At 38.1% G+C, this 21,192-nt stretch overlaps 1 protein-coding gene across 2 annotated transcripts in view; it reads left to right on the top strand.

Annotated features, from left to right (window-relative positions):
* LOC140144218 (cystathionine beta-synthase-like protein) overlaps positions 1-20,597 on the top strand; it is a 42,337-nt gene extending 21,740 nt beyond the window's left edge. For both annotated transcript variants that reach the window (XM_072166035.1, XM_072166034.1), the window contains exons 6-13: positions 305-396; positions 1,297-1,507; positions 6,800-6,905; positions 11,928-12,002; positions 13,927-14,061; positions 16,780-16,888; positions 18,305-18,389; positions 20,110-20,597. In XM_072166035.1, the coding sequence (XP_072022136.1) occupies positions 305-396; positions 1,297-1,507; positions 6,800-6,905; positions 11,928-12,002; positions 13,927-14,061; positions 16,780-16,888; positions 18,305-18,389; positions 20,110-20,219 (923 nt within the window). In that variant the 3' untranslated portion in view covers positions 20,220-20,597. The remainder of the gene's footprint in view (positions 1-304; positions 397-1,296; positions 1,508-6,799; positions 6,906-11,927; positions 12,003-13,926; positions 14,062-16,779; positions 16,889-18,304; positions 18,390-20,109) is intronic.
* Positions 20,598-21,192: the final 595 nt, after the last annotated feature.

Raw genomic sequence — 21,192 nt, 5'->3', positions numbered from 1 at the left:
TCTGACACCAGGCCAGACCATGGCCAGAGGGTAACATGAGTAGGTTTGTTTCACCTTGAAGGCAAGGATAGTCTTGCAAATATGGGCTAACTTTCTCCTAGGCCATCCAATATGCCATGAATTAGTAGGAGTACAACTATATCTACTGGTCAGTTAATACTCCTATTTCCACATCTATTATTTTATGTGCGCTCTTAAGTATCACAAAAAATAAATGAATAGAGTAATTTCTTTTGATGCAAATTATTCATCCTGTAGTTAAAACATAAGTTTTGTTGATAAGATAATTTGTTGATAATTGCAGGCAAGATTGACATGATTGTGGTAGGAGCAGGCACAGGAGGAACCGTCACAGGACTTGGCAGGAAAATTAAAGAAAAATGCCCAAACTGTAAGGTAAGCATAAAATCAGTTGAAATCCATACACCCCATGGAAGACATGACCTAAATCTTACACACAGGAGGAGAGAATGTCAAATGGGGTTTCCTAACTGGGTGACTCGGTTTGAAATCTACACTCCCTGTGTGGAAGGTTATGTCTTCTATTGGGGGTATATAGATGTCAGTTGGAGTAACCAAATGAAGAAATACATGGTGTCAGACTCAGATGCCTTGGTGTAAGATTTACCATAATTGGCACAAGGGAATTTGCTTCTGTTATGAGAGGGCTTAGGGCAGTGATGCCTTTGGGGTGTGAGGCAGGGGTTGAAAAATTGGGGAACCTCCTTCCCAGGAAGTAAACATGTCTCATGCCCCTAGCGGGAAATCAGAGCTGCCAAAAAAATTCATAAAAATATCAACAGTGAGCTGGAAACTCCATGCAACATTATTACTGAGAGGTGACTGTGGGAGTGTACATTAGCTTACATATTTTCCAGGTATTGCAGATTTAGATGTTTTAAACTAGGTCATTTGGCACAAGTGCACAGGGATTTGTTCCTACACATACATAATGTACATTGTCTACTACACTCATGATTCTATGTGTGATTGACTGTCAGATCTATACATAATTCAAATTTTGGCATCATGCCCACGCATTGCACAATATTCCTGTAACAGTTGTGTAATGACAAGATGGATTAACATTTTGGCTTCATGTCTGTGTATTGCACAATATTATTGCATACAGTTGCCCAACCACAGACATACACAGATACAGGCTTAAAGCTGTTGCTCCAGCAAAAAGAGTTTAACACATGTAGAAAATTTATTTCAAACTACCTCCCTTCCTCCTCTTTCCGGGTAATAAACAAAACAAATAAAACCTGTATATCTTGTTCCTCCTCTTACCAGGTAATAGGTGTAGACCCAGAAGGGTCCATTCTAGCCCTACCAGAAGATATAAACAAATCAGATGTGACCACCTATGATGTAGAAGGTATTGGGTATGACTTTGTGCCAACCGTGTTGGATAGATCCGTGGTGGATGAATGGTATAAGAGTAATGACAAGGAATCATTTAGGATGGCAAGGAGGCTGATCAGGGAAGAAGGATTTCTCTGTGGTAAGTTATTTTCCACAAGCGGTACATCAATGATATAGAAGGTATCCGGTATGACTGGTACATGAATGATGTAAGAGTTATGATAATGGCAGCAAGAGTGAATTTCAATATGGCTGCCATTTTGGGTTGCTAGCTTATTGAGGCATTTGTGATGGCAAGGAGATTGATTAGGGAAGGATTTCTGTGTGGTAAGTTACTTTCCTTACAAGGCTTATATTAAGCAGGCACCCGGGCTTTTTTAACACCATGGTTGCCCAGTTTTGGCTCCTGGTGTGTCCAATATTTTGCACTACAAATTATAGGACTAGGAGCCATCTTTGGGACCAGGAGCTCATTTTAGCTCCTGGTCCAGGCATACTTAATATAAGGCCTGTTTCCTTATAGATTATTAACCCCATGAGAACTACCTGCCGATTGGTCCAAAAGAAGTTTTTATTATCAATTGGTCCAATCAGCAACATTGTTAGAATAATTTCACCACACAAAAAAATTGGGATGAATTATTTGCAAAGCTCCATTCTGATTGGTGATTAAAATGAAGATATCATGTAATTGACCAATCAGAGGCAATGTTAGATCTGCATGTAGTGCTCACAGGGTTAAACAAAAAATGGGGGGGGGGGGATGATACCCTGTAGCCTATTAAAAAAATTATTTGTAGTAGAGAGCAGAAAACTGAACTAGATGCCACAGTAATGTGTTTTACCAAACACGAATATCTATGCCCGTGACCACACCTACCCCCTTCCCCTATTCACAAACGAAAACTTGGTGAGCACCATGTGAAAGAACTTGTTTTAAGCTTTCATTTGATATACATGTAATGCTCATAACACTGGACTGGCCCACACTCTCTCTAATACCCTACCAAGCCTTCATTCTCTTTTATACCACCATCAGACCATCACTCTCTCTAAAACACCACCAGACTGGACCACACACTCTCTCTCTCTTATCAGACCCTTACTCTCTCTTATACTCCACCAGACCATCACTCTCTCTGAAACACCACAAGACTGGACCACACTCTCTCTAATACCCCACCAGACCCTCACTCTAATACCGCACCAGACCCTCACTCTCTCTTATACTCCATCAGACACTCACTCGCTCTAAAACATCACCAGACTGACCCATACTCTCTCTAATACCCCACCAAGCCTTCACTCTCACTTATACTCCATCAGACACTCACTCGCTCTAAAACATGACCCATACTCTCTCTAATACCCCACCATGCCTTCACTCTCTCTTATACTCCACTATACACACACTCTCTAAAACACCACCAGACTGGACCACACTCTCTCTAATACCCCACCAGACCCTCACTCTCTCTTATACTCCACCAGACACTCACTCGCTCTAAAACACCACCAGACTGGAACACACTCTCTCTAATACCCTACCAAGCCTTCACTCTCTCTTATACCCCATCAGACCCTCACACTCTAAAACACCACCAGACTGGACCATACTCTCTCTAATACCCTACCAAGCCTTCACTCTCTCATATACTCCACCAGACACTCACTCGCTCTAAAACACAACAAGGCTGACCCATACTCTCTCTAATACCCCACCAAGCCTTCACTCTCTCTAATACTCCACTATACATCATGACAACATACCCATCATGACAACCTTTTGAGGTGGTCCAAGGAACCAAAATCAAAATGCATACACATTCCCTTTTAAGGGAGTTTTGTCAAGTGATCAGTTTCCTTGACGTACGATTCAGACTATCATCATTGCAAACACAGGTAACTAACAAAATACTACCTATTGCGCTGCACTGTGTTAAAAGCTCGTATCTATTTTGCTTTTTAAAGCCTTAAGACTTTGACCTCTGGGGATGCGGCTAATATAGAATACATCAAGAGTCATGGGTCATCATTGTACCAAGTAAGAACACTGAGGGCGCTGTAGTTCTTGAGCTAGAGCTGTTTGAAATTGTACACATATTGCTCACTGTAGCCCATGACCTTTGACCTCTGGGGTCGATGTTACTGCAGGAAATATCTAAGGGTCATAGGCCATCATTGTGTCAAGCATGAACCCTGAGGGCGCTATAGTTCTTGAGCTAAAGTGGTTTTAAACATTTACACATATTGCCCCCTATAGCCTGTGACCTTTGACCTCTGGGGTCGTGGCTACCATAGGGTACTTCTAGGGGTCATGGGCCATCATTATACTAAGTATGAACCAGGGGTAGAAATAAGGGACCATTTCCTGATAGCCATCCGGGCTATCTAGCCATTTTTTCTGATAGCCCTGAAGGAAATTCAATAGCCCTGAAAAAAGACATTGTTTTTGCACAATTCAAACCAATCGTTTGTTCAAATATTCAGTTATTAGTGAGTAACCCTTACCCCCCCATAATCAGGGGTAGCACTAGGGTTTAAAACCAGGGGTTCTCAGAACCCCTGAACCCCCTGAAAGTGTTAAAAATATGCGCTCAAATCCTAAAATGAAGGGTTCTTAATCTTGAATCTGTCAAGTATTGAATGTACCGTTTTTATTAATTGGTATCAGATTTTGTGATTTTGGTTACAATGATGTGTTACGAATGGTATAAATAGTTAAAGCCTGGCAAAAAATGTGATCTCGCTTTTCACGCCACGATTCTCGCCTGTAACCAACTATCTCGCTTTTTAAGAAAGTTCCCAAGCAGTTTACTTACTATAAAAGTGTTGCTTTATGCCATAAAAGTTCGCCGAATTCCACAAAATGCAGTAAACTTCGGCAAAGTGCAGAATTCAACACCATTGGCACCACGTGGAACCCATGCATTTCTCAATAAAAAATGACATTTCATTGCAAATGAGTTCAAGTTTAGGCCAAATATTATGATATTTATTGAATTACTGGAGTATGATGACTATAAAACATAATTCAAGGGCAACTTTTGTCATTTTTTTTTTTTTACTGCCGATCATTGTGTCGTATTTCACCGATGGCATACATGTATCTCTACACACCACCCACAAAGCATTTCTTTCCGATCCCTAGAATTAGAAAATTTTCCAACTCATGTACGTGTCATCATTGAGCACTGCAATAACTTAGCAGCAGTGGTTCTAGACAATATCGCAATCTGTGCAATTATGCCGGCGGAGTGTATTTTATTTCTATTTTTAAATTATGTTACAATGCTACGGTGACATCACTTCAACAAATGTCGTTACATTGCATTTTATGTTACATAATTTCTGGATAGGCCGTAAATATTGGAGATCGAAGCTTTTATTTTTCTTTCACATGTTTTCATTTTTCTGCTCTCATGAAAACCCCTTTAGCCTGACTAGCTACATGGCGATAAAACCCAATAGCCCGACAGAAACCCTAATAGCCATGGCTATCGGGCTATCGCTTATTCGACCCTGGTATGAACCCTGAGGGCGCTATAGTTCTTGAACTAGAGATGTTGCAAATTTTACACATTTTCCCCCCTGTAGCCCATGACCTTTGACCTCTTTGGTCGAGGGTACCCTAGGAAATTTCTAGGGGTCATGGGCCATCATTGTACCAAGTATGGGCCCCGAGGCTACTTTGGTTCTTGAGCTAGAGGAGTGCAAAGGAAGCGTGAGAAGAAGAAGGAGGAGGAGAAGGAGAAGTCGAAGACTAAACACAACAAATACAATATCTATGCCCCGTTGCACGGGCATAGATAAAATAACAACATTGGGCTACTTTAGGAATTAATAATGTAATATTGGGGTGAAGATATCTTACACTTCCCATAATGAATTACTTCCATTTCCATTTTCTGCACTGATTTGCTATCTAGTGTAACATGGCTCGTTAGGGATGAAATGTGTCTCAATAAATAGAGCACACCCAGATCTTGCAAAATATGTTTATTTTTTGACTATCAACTCATGTTTAGCCAGTTTATTCTCAAATAAAAACAAAGGGAACCTGTACAAAGTAATGGGAGTATCATTCAGGGAAAAAAATAACTAAAGGCCCCCAATGCAATTGCCTTGGGTGCCCCATGCCTTTGTCTTGGTGCCCCTCAAAATGTGTAACTTTAGATGTATTCTTTAGCATGTGATTGCCTTGTTGCCCTGGCAGGCCTTAGCAGAATTTGCCTGGCTGGCCTCGCAAATGCCAAAATGAAATGTTTTCCCCTGGTCATTTGATGAAATGAAGTGATATATCATGTTGCAAAGAATTCTAGGAAGCTGTGGTAAGAATTCTGTCACAATGCCTAGAATCTTGACAACTACCTTGTGATATGACCATATAGAGGGTATGCAATACGACATCACTCGTGACAGAGTCATCCTCATTTAAATAAAATTCTGTCCTCCATAAGGTATCACAGGGCAATTCGCATGATACTACAATAAAACAGGTTATAGGTATGAATGGTTGTGGAATCGATCTAGAGACCTGTCCCTCTGTCATCTTAAGCTATTTTAGAACTGTCCTCCAGCATGGCTGCCATTTCAATTGTTATACCGTTCCGGTTGATTTATTGCATACACTCTATAGAAAAGGCATCTTCATCTTTTGATAATAAAAAGGATTTGTGTGTGATAAGGTAACTTGTGAGTGCCAGCAATGCAGTAATCATAAATCAGAGGATTTATAGATGGCATGGACTCGTAAACAAACTATTGCATGATAGTGTTTGGGAGTTCCCTTGTTGCATGATATTAGTGTTACTGTTTATACAGAATACATCATCACACCATCACTATGCCAACTCTCTGTGGTTTGAAATGATTGCATGATAGTGTTTGGGAGTTCCCTTGTTACATGAAACACTGTGTTTATAAACTTTATACAGAGTACATCATCACACCATCACCATGCCAACTCTCTGATGTTTGAAATGATTGCATGATAGTGTTTGGGAGTTCCCTTGTTACATGAAACACTGTGTTTATACAGAGTACATCATCACACCATCGCCATGCCAACTCTCTGATGTTTGAAATGATTGCATGATAGTGTTTGGGAGTTCCCTTGTTACATGAAACACTGTGTTTATACAGAGTACATCATCACACCATCACCATGCCAACTCTCTGATGTTTGAAATGATTGCATCATAGTGTTTGGGAGTTCCCTTGTTACATGAAACACTGTGTTTATAAACTTTATACAGAGTACATCATCACACCATCACCATGCCAACACTCTGATGTTTGAAATGATTGTATAATAGTGTTTGGGAGTTCCCTTGTTGCATGATAAGTGTTTATACAGAGTACATCATCACACCATCACTATGCCAACTCTGTGAGGTTTGAAATGATTTATTTGTTTGTATATTTGTAGGTGGTAGCTGTGGTACAGCAATGTACACAGCAGTGAAGGCAGCTCAGTCCCTCAAAGAAGGCCAGCGTTGTGTCGTCATCCTGCCAGACTCTGTCAGGAATTACATGTGAGTGCACTATAAAACTTAAGCCCATTAGTCGACAAATAAAAGAAAACCTGTTCTACGGGCGGACGGACCTTTCAAGTAGGGTCGGTCGGTCTGGCTTTTTTTTTTTTTTTTTGGAAATGACCCAAAACATCACCAAAATCTGTAAATATTTGCAATTTGGGAAAAATACAACAAAAAAATTGTTCCTGAAATTATCGAAATTTGGGTCGGTATTCATTTGTACAGGAAATTTTTTTTCCCAATTGGTTCAATATCTGGCTCGGTCGGGCCCGTAGAACAGGGTTTTCTTTTTTCGTCGCCTTACATCACATTATGTTTCAACCTGAAGTGAATTGATTACCAATTCCCACTTAATACTGGCAGGTGCATTGGATGACAAAGACCTCACCGTCAGTTTCAATCAGGGTATCACCTGGCTGTCTGTACACCCTACCCTGGGTATCATAGAGAATGATTCACCCAGGTTAAATAAGAAATCTAACTAACTAAAGTGCAAAAATAAAATTACATTTAAAGTATGTTATTGGGCAAAGTAGTTAATCTTGTGTCAAAGTATTGATGTAATTAAATGCAAAATGATCCATGATAGGTGCATGTGAAAAAACAAAAACGCCAATCTGATTTTCACAAAACCTTCAATCACATTTTTCTCAAAACTAAAAAAGGCAGAACCTATTTGTGATCCATCCAATCAGTTATTAAATGAAACGGGAAAACCCCTAAACTTGTAAAGGTGAAATATATTTGATGATGATAATATTACCATTGCACACTCCTTGTGTACGTGTGTGTATAGTGAAACTGAAGGATGCTTGTGGTTGAGCTGATTTCTGAGAATTGTTTTGGCAATGGGCTATTCTAGTTAACATCCATGCACCCCTATATGGAAGACATGGCCTTAATCTCCCACACAGGGAGTGTAGATTTCAAATGGAGTCACATATTCAGGTAAACCCATTTGTAACTCACACTCCATGTGTGGACGAATTAAGGTCATGTCTTCCATAGGGTGTTTTGATTTCAACTGGAATACCCAATCTGATGGTGTAACATGGACATTGGCATGCCATCACATTATTGCCTTCAATGCTCTGTACACACTGATATATTACATAGAAGGCCATGCGTTTTTAACTCAACACCCAAAAAGGGTGGTGGCGTCACACTTTTCACTGTGATCATTTTGTTTTTTGAGTGCATCTTTGGAAGAAATATAGGTATGACAGTAAATTTGGTATCAAATGAAGGCTAAGATATTGATTAGTAACTATGGACAGTTTCAATAAGATATCTTGAACATTGGCAGAATGGCACCCAATCCAATTGACCAAGTCAGGGGTGGTGGTGGCAGCGGTGCATGTGGCAGCGGTGCATATTATGTACAAACTCTATGGGTAGTTTGTATTTTAAGTGCACACAATTGTAGAATTGTTCATTATGTACTTCAAATGTGTCCTTATTACTATAAATTTGGTATCAAAAGATAGCTTAGTTGTCCATGTAAACATTTAAATACCTTAACTTTCTTAAAAGAAATTGAGAAGACTGGTAGTCACAGGTAAGTCACATGACATACAAATTCGTCCCTATTCTCTACACAGTAAACCCAAATTTTTAAGCGCAATATACTGCTAGAGATTACCATCGCTGTATTTTTAAAAGTATACCCCTAGGATATAAAAGTATACATTTTGGAAAGCTCTTGGCTCAAGGAATCCAAAAATGCACTTGAAATTAGTGTAGGTGTTACCCTAAGAAAATATTTTTCAAAATGTACTAGACTGATGGGTTGAATCGGTATAAAATTCCACCAGCCATTTTCTGAAATACACATTGGTTTACTATCATAAAGCCCTATATCATCAGAAAGCTAATGGTCTGAACTTTTCAAAACTGCATTAAGAATTGATGGAGGGGTACACATGAATGAAAACCAGTACCCCAAGTAAGCTTCATCAAAAATATAAAATGGGCTTGCATTTTTTACATTATTTCTTTTCACATATACCCTACACTAATTCTGATTCCATTTTTAGATTCCTTGGACCAATAGCTTTACAAAAATGTATACTTTTACTATCATAGGGTGTATAGATTTCCAGTTATGACAATTTATACCAAAAAAGGTGCATTGTGACAGAAAAATCAAGGTGTGACGCAAAGTCGGCGAGTTCACGACGCATGGCCAGAAGCAGAAATTGCCAGCAGCCTTATGATATACAACAGAGCCCCATGCAGTACCAAGAATTCATCAAAATACATTTATGATCAGCACAGGTCTATATCATGCAATAAGGGAAAACCCAATCATGCAAGAGGAACTCTCACTATTTCTCCTTTGGGGATTTTCTCTTTAATATGAAATAATTAACTTTCTCTTACATGAAATAATTTATTTTCAATGTCACAAAATGTGTGATCCAATTAACTGACATACTGTGCACTGTGTGCAGTGGACATCACACCCTCCTGCCCAAAATAAAAAAAAAAACAGGGGTTTGATTTGTTTGGATTTTTTGTGACCAAAATTTACACAATTTTACTGGTATTTTTGCCCAATTTCGCGCTGCTTCTCTGGATTTTTTACTATGTTCAATCTAAGTTCAATCAAAGAGAAATATCTTCACCTATGTTACCATTACCTAACAGTGGAAATATTTTTTATAAACATTATGTTGACATGTTATATTTGAAGATAATTGCCTATACTGCCATTTTTAACGTTACTGTTATTGCAACACTAAAGGGGTTTTTCTGTATGCCATTATAAACAAACTCTTGCATGATTATAAGGTAGTGTCCCTGGCTATTCCAGTTGAATTCCATTTGCCCTCTATAAAGATAACATGAGTTTTAAAGTGGAAAAATTGTTGGCCACGCCAGTTGTAACATTAAACCTACCACGTCCACGTAGCAAGAAATTTCAGTCTTGGATGTCTTTTTATCCCATCATTCTGGTCAGTGATCATGCATTAGGACTTTATACTTATACTGCATAAATGTAAGTTTACATCGACCTGCATCTGAAGGTCACCTGAATCAATTTGCATTGTCGGATATGGTGCAATAAAAGCCCTGTTTCGCTGCTGAATGTCACTAATAATCTCTCATCATAAAAGAAATAATTATTGCATTTAAGGTTACACAAAGAGACGTATAAAAAACGTATAAAAGGCGTATAAAGTTGTTCTCTAAAACAGAGTTTTCTCAGTAATTAAATATCGCAGCAAGTGAAATGTTGGTGAATTGGATGTAGCTTAACATTTTTCTTGCACGTGTTTATACAAAATTTTAGAATAAATTTGAAAATCCTTCGTTTAAAGCCGTTTTACGCACCATGTTCACAAGATCAAAAACACGTTCCATGAGCGTTTTTTTCAAATATGTGCCCCGTATAAAACCACGCCGAGTGATTGTTTTCTTCTTTTTTGTATTGTACTACAAATCGATTAAAGAAATAATGTTGCCATGGGGAAGAACCAAATACAGTACCGATTAAATTTTAAAAGCCCATTTTTGGGGAACATTTTCGAGAATCTTGCCTGAGAAAAAACTGTTTTGTAAAATTATCGATATCTTGATTACGGGACATTTATTTAGACATCTGAATACCTACATTATTTCTCAACATTCTGCTAATTGAAATCCCATTTGATTTTCACTCCAAATTGAAGCTAGTATTGCAAAAACAAGGTTTTTCCTCCATCAGTTCGTTCAAAATTTCAGCTCCGACATGCGTGTTTATTCTAAGAGCCATTGTGCGGACGCGATTGTAATCACGTAATTGCATCCAATTATAGTTATATATCCGCTTCGAGAACAAGCAATTGCGTAAGTTGATGTATGGCCGAGTGGATAGAGCGTTGGACTAGGAATCTGTTATGAACTATTTTTGTGGGTTCGAGTCCCCGTAAGGCTGAATTTTTTTTCTCTTTTCTCATTTTTACTTCCTTTCTTTCCTCTTTTCTTTCTCTTTTTTTTCATTTCTTTCTTTCTTTTTCGTTCTTGTTCTTTCTCGCTCTTTCTTTCTCTTTTTCACTACCGTATTTCTTAAATTCTTTCTAATTGCTCCTTTCGTTTTAGTTTTATTTGATTGACTCGCTGACTGCAGTGAATCGTGATTGATTGTTTTTCACTTTATATAATTCAGAAATTTGTAGGCCTGTTAAGTCTGTCTTGTTGAATATTCTTCCCAAATTTGATTTGCAAATAATTGCTTTTTGATATTGTTGTTATTGTTGATCATTCAAGGCTATAAATTCAAAATCAACACATTTTCCAGGTCGTAGCTTGACGAAGTGCCCCCAATCAATTTTAAAGTGTATAAAATCCTTATGAAAATTGCCGAAAACGGCTTGTGCCCCCACCCCCCCCCCCCCCGGCATCCGAGCTCCGGGCACGAGCTAAGCCAAGTTTCATAGCCTTTTCATCTCTTTACCGCGGATCGCTATTCTATTGTAAGTAGGCCTCACGTCCCGATGCACGCTTGTTCATTTTCTGCATGGCTGTTTCTGTTATGAACTTACGCCCTCTGAAATCAAGCGCATGAAAAACTCTCGGCTAACCTTAATGGACATGAATCCATACGCCTACGGAAGACATGACCTTAATCTCCCACACAGGGAGTGTGAATTTCAATGGGGTTTAATACCTAATAATGGGTGACTCCATTTGAAATCTACACCCTCTGTGTGGAAGATTAAGACATGACCTTGATCTCCCACACAGGGGGTGTGAATTTCAAATGGAGTTGCCCAATCAGGTTTTAAACCCCCATTGAAATTAACACCCCCTGTGTAGGAGATTAAGGTCATGTCTTCCATAGGTGTATGGATTTCATCTGGAATAGCCCATTGCATGATATCAAGTCCTCATGTACATAAACAGAGCTATGTGTAGTGATACTGCTGCATGTGACATGTCATCAGTGTTTCCCTGATATGCTCTGTACACACTCATCTAGCCTTATATATAGAGCCAACTCAATGTTTATTGCCTAGTGTGTTGTTGTCATTACAGGACTAAATATTTATCTGATGACTGGATGGTTGATAGAGGCTACATGGATAAGGAATATGAAGGAAACAAACAATGGTAAGTCGCTTGCTTGTTTTTATTTGAAGTGTTTGGGGTTTGGCAATCCTGTAATTGCCTCCCACCAAATATTTTTCTTTCCCCTAGTTTGCCTCCCCCCTCACACCATTAAGGCTGAAATCCAAAAATTTTAACTTTTTATGGCAATTTTTTGCAAAATTTGTTAATTTTGCCCTTCCCCCCCCTCACGCCAATTCACTTTGGCCCACTATGCCCCCCCCCTGGAAATATTCCTGGTGCCGCCACTTGTCAAAAGGCGAAGGGGCAATCTTCAACAGTCGCCCAATGGGCTACCAAATCGCAGGCTTGGAATATTGCGCTTATCATATATGCATGTTTTGACTTGCTAGATTATGTTGCAATTGAGGGAATTTCCCTATCCCTGCCTGTTTTGTCTTGGTAGATTATATGTTGCAATTGAGGGAATTTCCCTATCCCTGCCTGTTTTGTCTTGGTAGATTATATGTTGCAATTGAGGGAATTTCCCTATCCCTGCCTGTTTTGTCTTGGTAGATTATATGTTGCAATTGAGGGAATTTCCCTATCCCTGCCTGTTTTGTCTTGGTAGATTATATGTTGCAATTGAGGGAATTTCCCCTATCCCTCTGTGATTTGACTTGTTAGATTATGTTGCAATTGTGGGAATTTCCCCATCCCTGTGTGCTGTTGCAATTGCAGATATTTCCCTATCCCTCTGTGTTTTGACTTGTTAGATTATGTTGCAATTGCAGGAATTTCCCTATCCCTGTGTGTTTTGACTTGTTAGAATATGTTGCAATTGTGGGAATTTCTCCATCCCTGTGTGTTTTGACTTGTTAAGATTATGTTGTAATTGCGGGAATTCCCCTATCCCTCTGTGTTTTGACTTGTTAGATTATATTGCAATTGCACTGCAGGAATTTCCCTATCCCTGTGTGTTTTGACTTGTTAGATTATGTTGCAATTGCAGGAATTTCTCTATCCCTGTGTGTTTTGACTTGTTAGATTATGTTGCAATTGCGGGAATTCCCTTATCCCTCTGTGTTTTGACTTGTTAGATTATGTTGCAATTGCAGGAATTTCCCTTTCCCTGTGTATTTTGACTTGTTAGATTATGTTGCAATTGCAGGAATTTCCCTATCCCTCTGTGTTTTGACTTGTTAGATTATGTTGCAATTGCGGGAATTTCCCTATCCCTGTGTGTTTTGACTTGTTAGATTATGTTGCAATTGCGGGAATTTCCTCATCGCTGCTTGCTTTGACTTGTTAGTTTATATGTTGCAATATTATTGAACTAATAGTTGGAATTTCCGTAATCACCTATAGATACTAAATATATTACAATACAAGGACCTGTGCTCCTTGCTATCATTATTAAATGGATACCTAATTATGCCTACTTATTTCTATCCATTCATGGTTCATGCATTAGCTCCTGCGCTTCAAGAAGAGAGGGCATAATGAGTAGGTTGATTAATTAAATTCAATTAACTATAATTAATATGTACATATTATCTTTCTTTAATCATTCTGTTCTTCTTTCCTCCATTATGTACAACTCCAAACAAGCTTGGGTTGGTGAGTGTTCTGGTCAAGTTTGTTGATATGTGACAATATACATGTATGGATAGCAAATTACATTTAAAATGCCTCCCATAAGCAACCCATAATAAGCACACCCTCTAATAAACCCTCTAGTAAGTGCCCCTCTACTTTGCCATTACCAAAGCACCATGGTTCAGCTGTGGTGCGAGAACCGCTCTAGTTTTATCACTCATACATAAATTCTAGACAGATCATGCGTTGATTACTATTAAATATTTTACCATCAACCAATGCTGTTTGATAGTTTTTACCATCCCAATGCTGCACTGGACTCTTCACGGAAGCTAGGTCTCAAGTTTTGACATTATCTTTGATTAAATTTAACCTTTGGCCTTGGCAGGTGGTGGAACCAGAGAGTATCCCTTCTTGAGCTAGGAGCACCACTGACAGTATTACCAACTGTGAGCATTCAAGATGGCATTGATATCATGAACAGGGAAGGATTTGACCAACTACCGGTGGTTACTGAGGCAGGGTAAGTAGACAAAATATATTGGTGAAATGTGACAAATTGTGTTGGGGATTGGTAGCTTAATAAGGAGCCAGAATGGTGAACAGTTTATGAACCATGAGCTTTGTTACACTTGACTTATTTCGCACGCAATGTTAGGGATGTCTGGGATGTGAGACCTGTCAATATATGAATGACATTAATGTTTGACACTCAATTGAGCATTGGTACTCTGAAGAGTAGGGACGGATTTGACAGTATACCAGTAGTTAATGAAGCTGGGTAGATAGATGTAGACAACAAAGTTCATATTCAAATAGTTTTTCTTGACAAAATATTTAATTTCAAATCTCAAATTATCATATTTTATTGGTTGAAGATAAATTATGTTAAAATATTTAGCCTAGGCCAATGTTTAACTGGTACATATTCATATTAATATTGTTTCGTAAAGAAATATGATTCCTGAGGGTATATCAAAACTGCTACAAATAGAAATATTATTCTGTAATCTCCTAAAAGTCTGCAATAGGATTTCCATTGATAAAGGATGTTATTATCAGGAAGTTATTTGAGCTCAAAAGAGTCACAAATTAAGGTTTCACTTTGAAAAAAAAACCACCCATTTGTCATCGGGGAATTATCACATGTAAATATGTTGGTATTTTGCCCTACCTCAATTTCATTCTTTGAACTCAGAGTCACAAGTTAAGATTTCACTTTAGATGCAATAGATTTTAATATTTTGGCATTTTGCCCTACCTTTTTCAGGTTTAAAGGTAAAAAAAGTAGCTTAAATATTAACCACATTGATTATTGTTTATTTTCTCATGGTTCGGTTTCAGTTTTGATCATGAGATATTTAAGCAAACAGACATGTGAACTGTAAACATGACGACATTCTGCCCACTTTGTTATTAAAATAAGGGCCATTTTAAAGTGCTACAATTCTTGGCGTACTAACCTGGCTCACGTCCATTTATATACATTGTTATGGGGTGATACCCCCTAGCCGATTCCCCGATCCCTCACTTGCACTCAAACTATGCCGGTAGGTACTGGACAGCAGTACCTGCCACTATCTGTTCATGCCACTAGCAGTTGCTGCCGGGCACTCAATCAAAATAATCTTCATAAACTTCCTTCTGACCGGCACAAAATTGAGCAAATTTTGTACATAATTATGTACAAAATTTAGTAAAAAAAGTATAGGCCAAAATCTGTTTGCAGCAACATAAATCACCGCCGTAACATTCATTGGATCAGTCACAGCAGCCATTGTTGTATCGCAGTTTCATCAATAGGTGGTGCAGTGTGCACTGACACGTGTCCCAGCCAGGTGTTTCCTAGTAAAATTAGCCAGAACTCAATTTGGGCTAGCTTCAACCCTGTACTGTGCATTAGGCCTAAAAAAAATTGTTTGATTGGCGTAACATAAAAAAAATTTTAGGGTAGCTAGGTCGGGATTTTTTTTTTTTTTTTTTTTTTTTACTTTTTAAGCTGTAAATTTCGTTTGATAAAGGCTTTGGAACTTTTTACTTATATTATTTTAAAATTTATTTATTTAAATTTATTTTTTTTGATTTTATTTATTTTTTTGGAAAAAAAATAATAAAAAAAGTTAGGGTCGGGCCTAATTTTAGGGTAGGTCGGGTTACGCCGATCAAACAATTTTTTTTAGGCCTTAGGGTAGTTCTATTCCAGAAAAATACAGCACTAATTTGTTTGGATTAAAAAAATATTATCTTGTTTTGCCACATGAAACATAGCTTAATCCTAATCCTTTAGTTATTCCTAACTAGCAATAAAAGAGAAATTTTAATATTTTGCCAATTTTAGGAAAAACTTTGACTTTAGGCTATAGGCTATTGAAACTTGGATGTTGAGTTTAGCGTCCCATTTTTTTCAGCTCATAATGAGGCAACTATTTCATTATTCATTATTCATTATTTTCAAGGTTTCATTATCAGCGGCCTTTTACCAATGCTTATGCGCTTTTGTTCATTCTAATTGGGTATCGCCAGTCGCAATATAATGTCACAAACACACATAAACATTAAAAGTATAATTATCTTGCCTTTTGTTTGTCAAGTTTTAAAACAAACTAAATGTATTCCGAAGTATACCATGCCAACTCTTCTTCACTCCAATGTGTAACTAACCTCTCCGTATACATTTGAGGATAGGGGGAAATGGGGGGGGGGGATTGACTCATTTTAATGAGTACAAAAATAACAATCATGCAGAACATTATGAAATAAATTGTTGGCACCAATTTGTCAAAACTAGGTCTTTCCTAGTTAAATTTAACATCAACAATCTGGTAAAAACATTTTGGCTAGGTTGATTTCTCTTCTAGTCTAGGCCTGGTATCCCAAAGGTATAATTGAAATAATTGGATAGAGCAAGGGTCAAAAACCTGTATATTTTTAATGCTAAAATATTTAGATGGATTCATCTAATAGTTCTCAAGGCTTTCTATAGTTTTTGAAGGGTTCAAATAAAAAAAGGGGTTTAAAAATTTTGCAGAACAAAATTTCTTTCTGGTTTATTAGTAATTTGCAAAATAATGAGTTATTTTCAGATTTTACATCTCAAACGCAGCACAAAATTCATAATGCGGGCGGTGGACGCTAAACTCAGAATCAAGTTTCAAGTGCCTTATCATCTGCATAGTGTAATTTGGATAGTGGCTCTTCTTTGATTTATTTTCTATAAACTTCACTTCTTTTGTTTCCACAGAGTGGTAGAGGGTGTAGTGACTCTTGGAGGATTAATGTCACACATGCTTGCTGGTAAAGTGAAGATGAGTGCACCTGTATCTGATGTCCTATATAAACAGTGCAAGACGGTAGGTAGCACTGACAAACTGGTGAAATATACCGTATTTCGTCAAATAGTCGCCCCCCCTCAAATAAACGGCCCAACCACTTTTTGCAACCAAGATGTTTCAAAAATGCCGATATTTCCATGCTATCTTGTGTAGTAAGCTTACCAAGTTGCCCACATGGTCGATAATAGCATCAATAATTGGCGAAAATCTGGATTGGAAACCCGGAAGAGAACAAGAAGTCAGTGTTTCTAGTTAATAGTTCGTCATTTTAGCGTGAGTTTTTAAGTTTGCCTAATGATTTTAACGGGAATTATCGTTCTAAAGTTCAGTGACCTTGAATAAACGCCCCCCCCTTGGGAAAATGTAACGCCCCCGGGGGGCGTTTATTTGACGAAATACGGTAATTAAAATCACTTAAATTATTCTTTCGGTCCGTGCCACGTCACTTCTGGTTGATGATGCGACTCACGGTCGAATGAAAACAAGTTCCTGATTCGATTTTTGTTGATGATTTCTGTCATTGGTGTTATGTAAATTTCGATCGCAAATAGTTAGTGGAATCAAACAACCGTTTGTAAGTCTTCACAGAGTGGAAGAAACTTACTTGATTTACCGTTTATATGCTGACAAACTTCAAATTAAATTCCATGGTCGAGTGCCGTTTTTTCCGAAATTGAATGTCACTCCAACAACATCGCTATGTAGCCTCCTTCACAGCCGGTTTCTGTTGTTCATAACAAACCATGAGCCACATGCAGTTTGGGCCCGAGACTAGAGATAGCCCGGATGTTGGACCGACAGAATTTGTCCTTTACATGATATCAATATATAGTCTGGAAGCTACAACAGTTACACTGAAATAGTATCACTGTAAAAATAATCACTAAAATGATCACTGAAACACCTGAAAATTTGATGATTTTAATGGGATAAGTGAATTTCAATATGAAAAGGGAAAGCCCCTCTTTTGGTTCAAGTTCCTTGGGAAATTAGTCAAGGTTAAAATGTGTCCATGTAAATTCTGTTCTGTCTGTCAACAAAGTAACAGGTGTACGTCAGTTGGGGCTTCCTGTTTAATTGCACAGACATAAATGGTTAAGGTTTAGTTTGGGTACTTAACATTCCTGCGTACAACCCAAGATAGCCTCATGGCATGAGTAGCCATCTTGGTCATTCTTGGATGTACCATAGGCTTGTGCCATGAGTGGGATTTGCTGTTGGTGTATTTATTTTAGCAAAGGAAGTGTTAAGGTTTAAAAAACAGACATAGCTAAGTGTTGGATGTAGCTCAAAAGGGACCCCTAATTGGCAAAAACTTCAATGCCACAATTTGTTAAAATTGCCCCCTTTTATGCCATTTTCATTAACTTGACATGCATAATATTTAAGTGACCCTGTGCAATATATTGAAACTTTGTTTTGCCCCTTTTGCAGGTACAACTGGACACAACATTAGGTAACCTATCCCGTATCTTGGATCATGACCATTTTGTGCTCGTTGTACACAACCAGAAACTATGTAAGTAAAACTATCATCCATATTAACTTCGTTCAGTCCTGGGTTTAACCCCCTGAGCACTACCTGCCGATCTAATATTGCCTCTGATTGGTCAATTGAATAATATCTTCACTTTAATCACCAATCAGAATGGTGCTTTGCAAATAATTCACCCCCATTTTTTTGTATGATGAGTCCAAGGCCGTAACCACTGAGCCACCGTGTCCTCACGATGGCTCAGTGGTTCTGGCATCTCATAAAGCTTTAGTTTTCTGTACACAATGAGTAATCCCTGTGCAGGTTCACTATGACATAAAATCACTGCAATCTAAAAAGTTACACTGAAATAGTATCACTGTAAAAATAATCACTGAAATGATTATTGAAACACCTGAAAATTTGATGATTTTAATAGGATTAGTGAGTTTCAGTATGTGGCAATAAAATTTAAAAAATACTAAAACTGACCCTGACTTTGGAGCTTTATAGCAATACAAACAATTTTTAGGCCAAAGTTTTATGCTGGTTTCATACTTTCCAAATTCTTGTGTTTTTATGTGTATATTAACTTCGTTCAGTCCTGGGTTTAACCCCCTGAGCACTACCTGCCGATCTAATATTGCCTCTGATTGGTCAATTGAATAATATCTTCACTTTAATCACCAATCAGAATGGTGCTTTGCAAATAATTCACCCCATTTTTTTTGTGTGGTGAAATTATTCTAACAATGTTGCTGATTGGTCCAATTGATAATGAAAACACCTTTTTGGCCAATCAGCAGGTAGTTCTCATGGGGTTAAACATATCCCGTATCTTGGATCATGCTACACTCTATCTGCTTATAGCATGTGCAGGACAAGCTGTGTGTTTATAAATAAATAAATAAATGTAGATATTTATATAGCGCTTTATGCCGTAAACAGCCTCGAATCGCTTTACATTTTTCCGCCGTCATTAGAATATGTCGGAACCATGTTTGCAGCCTATAAATGGCGCAGGGTTCATCAGTACAACGACTGACTACCCCTAACAGCTTTCCATTGCACCTGGGTGGGGCGAGGCAACACGGTGGTGGGACGGGGACTCAAACACACACACGTCAAGCAAGCACTCAGATGATGAGTCCAAGGCCGTAACCACTGAGCCACCGTGTCCTCACGATGGCTCAGTGGTTACGGCATCTCATAAAGCTTTAGTTTTCTGTACACAATGAGTAATCCCTGTGCAGGTTCACTATGACATAAAATCACTGCAATCTAAAAAGTTACACTGAAATAGTATCACTGTAAAAATAATCACTGAAATGATTATTGAAACACCTGAAAATTTGATGATTTTAATAGGATTAGTGAGTTTCAGTATGTGGCAATAAAATTTAAAAAATACTAAAACTGACCCTGACTTTGGAGCTTTATAGCAATACAAACAATTTTTAGGCCAAAGTTTTATGCTGGTTTCATACTTTCCAAATTCTTGTGTTTTTATTTTTCTTCAGCCATTTTGGGGGCTTTTTGGCCCGCATACATGATTTTTTAGAGTTTTCTCACCATGCAGTTTCTGTTTAAGTTGCATCTCAGGTTTATGGCTCATTTTTAAAAAAAAACTTTTTTGTGTTTGCTATTGCTTGAATATTAATCTGATGTAAAGCGTTTAGAGGCCTTTTTAAGGTATTACTGCACTATACAAGCACCTCATTATTATTATTATATAATTATACTACTTTTGTCATTATGAATTCAGATTCTGGCAAGGAAGAAATGGACAAGAAGCAGATGATATTCGGCATCGCTACACGCATTGATCTTCTCAACTATGTGACACATAACCAACCAGAAAACAATGGCCAATAAATCATGTTCCCAGTTCACCACAAATTCCATAAATGACGTTCCCGGTTCACCACAAATTCCATAGATTCTTAATTCCAGAGGTGTAGCTGAATTTTGTGGTACAAGTCTCTCATAGTGACTCTTTTAGCTAAACTCCATGGGCACTACTCTCTTTCTTACAATGCATCTGATTGGTTCATTACATGATTATAATCATCTGAGTATCCAATCAAAATAAAGCTTATAGAACTCCTAGCAAATATCTCTGCTTGGCTCAATACATGATATAGTCCTCTTTATAACCAATCAAAATTATAGTTCTTTGAGGCAGATAAATCAGCTGGTAGTGCCCATGGGGTTAATTTAACTTTCACCATTTCTAGAATTGATTCATCTATGGACATACATGTACCAGTCTATTTAGTGCACCCCTTCAACACAGTGCCCGGGACATGTGCCAACTTGCCCCTCCCAGCTACTTTTAATGTCTTAAACCAGTTTTGTTGACTTGGGTCATTAGCTAAACAAAGTTTTCAAGTGGATTCACCCATTCCAGGTAACCCCATTTGAAATACACACTCCCTGTGTGAGGCTAAGGTCATATCTTCCATACAGGGTGTATGTATTTCAACTGGAACAGCCTAAATCAAGGCACATACCGTAAACGTTCGCCTAATGGCGCTATGGGCTCCCTTGACACAAACTAAAAGTACCCTCCCATGAAAATCCCAACAGCAAATAAGGGCACCCACCCTTAATTCTTGTTGGGATTTTTAGAGGAGGGATCTCTCTATTTGTACATGAAATTGATCCCAAGACAAAGGAGCCCAGGTGTGCCATTAGGTGACCGTTTGTGATATACTAGCTGGGTGTACATGTAGGTGATATGTGTATATTTATTATGACAGTCAGAAATGACACTGTGTGATAGATAGGTCAATGTAAGGAATGTAAGAATCGCAAAAGAATTGGGTCCAAATTGGCAGAGCGCCAA

Source organism: Amphiura filiformis, unplaced genomic scaffold (genome assembly GCF_039555335.1).
Source record: "Amphiura filiformis unplaced genomic scaffold, Afil_fr2py scaffold_45, whole genome shotgun sequence".
Lineage (NCBI taxonomy): Eukaryota > Metazoa > Echinodermata > Ophiuroidea > Amphilepidida > Amphiuridae > Amphiura > Amphiura filiformis.
The sequence above is the reverse complement of the archived record's forward strand: the minus strand, read 5'-3'. Positions and strand labels throughout refer to the sequence as shown.